The following is a 5,489-nucleotide window of genomic DNA, read 5'->3' as shown; positions in this document are numbered from 1 at the left end:
AGTGTCCCGTGGAGAACATTTGAATTATGTTATATTTCACACCTAACACCAAGATTCAAACAATAAATTAAAATACAAATTTGTTCTAAATCTTGGTCATAAATGTATTTAATTAATATTTACTTTGGGAATCTCAAATTGGAGAATGTTAAACAAAACAACTCCTTTTGAAACATTTTTTAATTCTGCTACGATTATTACAAACATAAAACACCAAACATTTGGTCTGATTTGAACTACAAATTGCAGAAAGACATAAAAACAATGAAACACAAAGACATTTTATAAAATACATTATGTAAGATTTAGGAATGACTCTGTATAAATAGAGTAAAATATCCAAACATAAAACACTAAACAAAATTTGCTGTGCCAAAAATATTCATTAATAGAACGTAATTTTAAATAAATTTTTCATCACTGAGGCTTGATATATTAAAATAAGACAGATGCTATCGTTATATAGTATTGGCATTGCATATATTTAATGTAAATTACTAAGTAAATGAGAATTAAAAGTTCTTGAAAATAATAACTCTATTATTGTTTTATATAGACACATAATATACTCAACAATACGATATTTTATAATAGAGCAAAATCAATCTGCATTGTTAATATAACTGAAGTACGTGTGGCTCAAAAATTTATTATTTGAATTTTCGCCACTAAAGTTGGTTAGCGTGGGACACTATATTGAAAAATTCCTTACAATATAAGTATCCGTTAGACTTGACATTAAAGCAACGTTTGATCAATATTTAATTCACCTCTACTAAAACTGTATGTCACCTATGGGCAAATTCTTTCAGTGAACTGAACGTCTGTGTTTTTACATTATTTTGGGATAAGAAATTACTAAAGTTTAATTAGTTTTGCTGATAAAGCTACGCTTTCTTATAAAGAGAGAAAAGTTATTTTATTTTGTAAAATTTAGAGGGTTTCGAATAGCAAAAAAAAGGAAGAACACATAAATTTAGTTAATTTATTAAAATTTGGCTGACCATACAACGCTGTTTCGAGTATTGCACTCATCATAATTACTCATCATCAGTGGTCTTAGGAAAAATTCGAATTTCTAAATTAGTTTATAGTCCATATATAATTTGTTTGGTCTGCAATTGCCAGGTTTAGAACTAATTTAACAGGCATGAGTTCTAAGATTGGCACTTGCCGTCCAAACAAATTATATACGAACTATAAACTAATTAAGAAATCCGAATATTTCCTAAGGCCATTGATGATGAGTACTTGGGAATACTTGAAACAGCGTTATACGGTCAGTCAATTTTCAATAAGTTAACTAAAATTTTTGTATTTGACCTTTCTTTCTTTGCTATTTGAAACCCTCTGAATAAGAAATTATTTTTATAAATTTTGAAAAATAGTATTATTAAATATTTTTTATACTTTAATTGTGTTGACTTAAATTCACTTTCTATGTCATTTGGTCATTTGGTCAATTAACGAAAACTCTAATTATTAAAAATGGTTTGAAGCAACTCCCTAAGGGCCTTGACCTAATTACTGTTTAATTCTAAATATTTAAATTCAAATTACACGCAATTTTGTGTGCTATTAAGCACTTAAATAATATTTTTGTTGTTGTTGATGATCTTCAAACCAAAGCCAAGGTTAAGAGAATTCTTTATCTTCTAAGCTCATTCTTACTCGCTGCACGCACACATCTTCGGTTGTGTTTGGATGAAGTGAAGTTCCACTCTAAACTTGGTTTGAAGTCTTGCAGCACACAAGTTGAAACCAAACGCCAAGTTTCAAATAAAGCAACTAACAAAGTCAAACAAACTTTGCAGCAAACGAAGCAATTCAGTCTACGACGGTCGAGCCAAGCTTACGGATGTGCTTCGCGGAGAAACGGTTAAAGAAACGAGAAAATAAGAAAGAAGCGCGCACGCTTTACCCACAAAATTAGTAACGAAAGATAGAACGTACGAGTGAATTGAGCTTGCACGCAAGCAGACGGGCGCTTGCGTGAACGCGAAACTTGTGCTGTGTGGTTAACAAAAACAAAGAAAGAAAGATATATTCAAAGAACTCGAAGAACGTGTAAAGATTTCCGATCCGTCTTTTCTTTTCTATTGTGTTGGGCACTGTGTGTTGCATGCGTGCGTGTTGCAGCAACATAAATCCATGCGGTGCAACACACAAATGCTAGCAGTGTGCCGTCAAAATATCAGTTAGGCATGGTCCGTCACGATAGACGGTCGATGGCCGCAACTAACTGGCTGAACGCAATAAGAACAAAAGCGCCTGAAATGCCGAAATCGAAAACGCATATACGCGTGCAGAGGCACACATTATTCAGTGTTATCGGTATAATTTGCGTGTTGCAAGTGCAGCACGCAGCGTTTGCACTTGATGCCGCGGCTATTGCGAGTTACGCGGATAATGGGTCAATGGCTGTTGGCCGCAGTGCGCACGAGCCAAAATTCGGTGAACGTTTATTGCCATTGCGTAAGAAAAATGTGAATAACTTAAGTGTTGCGAGACCAGAAGCGGTGCCTAGTACGACTGCAAATGATAAGCATGTAAATAGTCTATTAAATAAAAGTGATTATGTAGTGAGTCATGAAAATAGTGCAAAAGTGCATAATAATATTATTGAAAAGAGTGAAGAGAACGATTCATTTACAGAGGTCGTCACCACGTTGGATAGCGACTATGAAACTTTTGCCGGAAAGCCAAAGTCAAGGCAAGCAAAACAATTAAATCGGCGTGAGGATAGTAATATGGCTGATGTTATCGAACAGCCATTAGTGTCGCTTGCCTCATCGAATATGTCGAAGGCGGATCGTTTGGTCGTCATGTCAACAGAATTCTTTTTAGTGCCAACGAGTTCATCGACCACAACAACTCGCGCTACACCGCGTGCAGGTCCAAAATCAAGAGGTGTACCTGCGTATATTCATCCACCACCGCCAAGTCCGCGTTCAGTGCTAATTGTGGCACCAAAAACTACAGCTATAGTGAACTCAACATCAACACCACCCACAATAGTACCAATACAAACGCCTTTTACAGGTTTGCGTAAAGAACCTTGGGTTGTGCCAGTGCTAGTACTAGCTTCGCTGACTATGCTAATGATGGGAGCATTTGAAATATTTGTGCTATTTAAGGCATGGCGCACGTCACCTTCAAGGCGACATCTATTTCTGGGTCAAATGTTGCTCTTGGGCCTATTCGCATGTGCTGGTTTAGGTGCGGTAATTACAGCACAACCATCGTTACTGAGCTGCGGTGCAATACGTTTTGGTGTTGGTGTTGCATATGCGTTAGTCTTTGCAGCACTTCTGGTCAAATGTGTATTTTTGATTAGTTTAAATGGTGGTGTCTATTTGCCTGCACCTTACCAGGGTTTACTACTGCTGTTTGCTGTGCTGATACAAGTAGCGATTGGAGCGCAATGGTTACTAACACAACCACCCGAAATTTATACGCTTAGTGTGCCAGTCATTGGTAGTGGTTTGCTAGCTTCCACTGTAGCGTCTAGTTTACATGCACCCAGTGGTGCTACATCAGCAGCCTCAACATTTGCTGCACTTTTTCGTCCTGCTGCACAATCAGCTGGTGCTGATCTCTATACACGCATCACTGCAGCTGGCACGGTTATATTGCCGCTGTGTAAGACACAATTTTCCGAATTTTTATTTTCACTTATCTATATAATTTTCCTGATTGTGTTTGTGGCGGTATTGGCGATCAAATCGCGTGGTATACGTGATAATTATCGTGAGGCCACGTATATTGGCTTGGCTATTGGTGGTGCTATACCAATTTGGCTTGGTTGGATGCTATGCGGATTAGCTGTTGCGGAGCGACATAAGGATGCTTGCATTGCTTTTGGGTTAGTCGCTACTTCTGCTACGGTATTTTTGGTTATGTTTATGCCAAAAGGGCGACAATTGGCTGCAATGGGCAAAGAAGGCCTCTACGTCGAAGATCGTGAAGAACAATTTAGTTCACTGAGTCGTGCTGGTTCGGGGTATTCACCATCGTTCTTTCATTTTAAGCCATTGAAATATGGTGTGATGAGTGGTGGCATACAAAATTCAACTTCAAATGCGGGAAACGGCGTGAGTGCAAAGCACTGCTCCAATGCTATAAATGGAGGAGGTGAGTACTGCTCAGATATAATTATTTATTGATTTTTTTTATATGTTAATATATTTTTTGTGAAATTAATTGTTGCATAAGAGTATATCACACAATAGAAAAATAATTTAGTTTTCAATAAATAAAATAATTTTTAAGCATGTGAACTGAAATTGAAGGAAGAAAAAAAAATTTGTTCTTTTTAAATTTACTATTTATTTATTTAGTTGTATCGTTATAATTATATTATTAAATCAATTACTAAATGACTTGAATAGTTACATTATATTACATTTATTTATTTAAATATATTTATCTATATTTGTAACAAACAAAGACATGCTGTCTTCTTAATACGATATTCATATTCATTTATGAAATATAGGGAACTACCCTATTTTTTAAGAATATGCATCTTTTTTAAAGTTTAAAATATTTTAAACATTTTATATACGATGATAGAAGTATTTTATCTGATTCTTCAGTCATTTTTGAGTGTAAAAAGATATTTATTTATAAACTTATTTATTTTACCACTAGCATTGTTGTTGTAGATATTCACGTATGTATTATTTTTTATTTTATTTTTTTATTTTCTCTTATCATACTGCTTAAAAAAAGACAAATTTACAACAAAAATGATGTTGTCTTGTGTAGTTTGTATGCATTCACTAAATTTATATAATCCAACGTAAATAAAACATAGACAACCACAATTTTATAGCTTAACAATAATACCCAAGTATTGCCAAATACGCAAGTATTGCCAAATACCCAACAACAATAATCTTGAAATTATTTTTTATATTTAATTATTCGTAAATAATTTTTTGAAATTGCAAATATCAAGGGTTGAACTCGTGCCCTGTCAAATTTGAAGCTCAGAGTCAGTGTTCATTAGCCAACTGATCAAATTTGGAGTTTTATTAATTACTGTAAAAGTTCAGTAATAATTTAACCTGCACATATGTATACTGAATCCTGGAATGAGAAGGGTACTGAAGGACTGAATTATATTTATTATATCAGAATACCAAGTAATGCATACTGTATAAAATATTATTAAACAGATTATTGTCAATGCAATTAGATAAATTATCCAATTATCCAATACTCGTTAAACTGAAAACAAAAACTTTTATGAAATCTTTAACTTGTTATAAATATATTAATAAAAACCTTTATTCGTGGTACCACAATGAACCATAAATGGAGCATAGGTGGTGTTTGGCGCATTAGACCTACTCCTACCTAACTCAAAGTAACCATCAATATGGTTAACAAAATAATATTCCGAATATAAATATTATAAATATTATAATATTTAATAAGGTCAGAACAAAATGTTGTTTATGTTATTAATTGTAAGATATAGT

At 34.0% G+C, this 5,489-nt stretch overlaps 1 protein-coding gene across 1 annotated transcript; it reads left to right on the top strand.

The window, feature by feature from the left end:
* The first annotated feature begins 1,846 nt into the window (after positions 1 to 1,846).
* Positions 1,847 to 4,166, top strand: LOC119683783. The gene has a single exon (XM_038097648.1). It carries the CDS (start codon positions 2,205 to 2,207, stop codon positions 4,164 to 4,166), a length of 1,962 nt encoding a protein of 653 aa, XP_037953576.1. The 5' UTR covers positions 1,847 to 2,204.
* The last annotated feature ends 1,323 nt before the right edge of the window (positions 4,167 to 5,489 follow it).

This window comes from Teleopsis dalmanni, chromosome 1 (assembly GCF_002237135.1).
Source record: "Teleopsis dalmanni isolate 2A chromosome 1, ASM223713v2, whole genome shotgun sequence".
Taxonomy (NCBI): Eukaryota; Metazoa; Arthropoda; class Insecta; order Diptera; family Diopsidae; genus Teleopsis; species Teleopsis dalmanni.
Note: the sequence above shows the minus strand (reverse complement) of the source record. Positions and strands in the feature narration are given on the sequence as shown.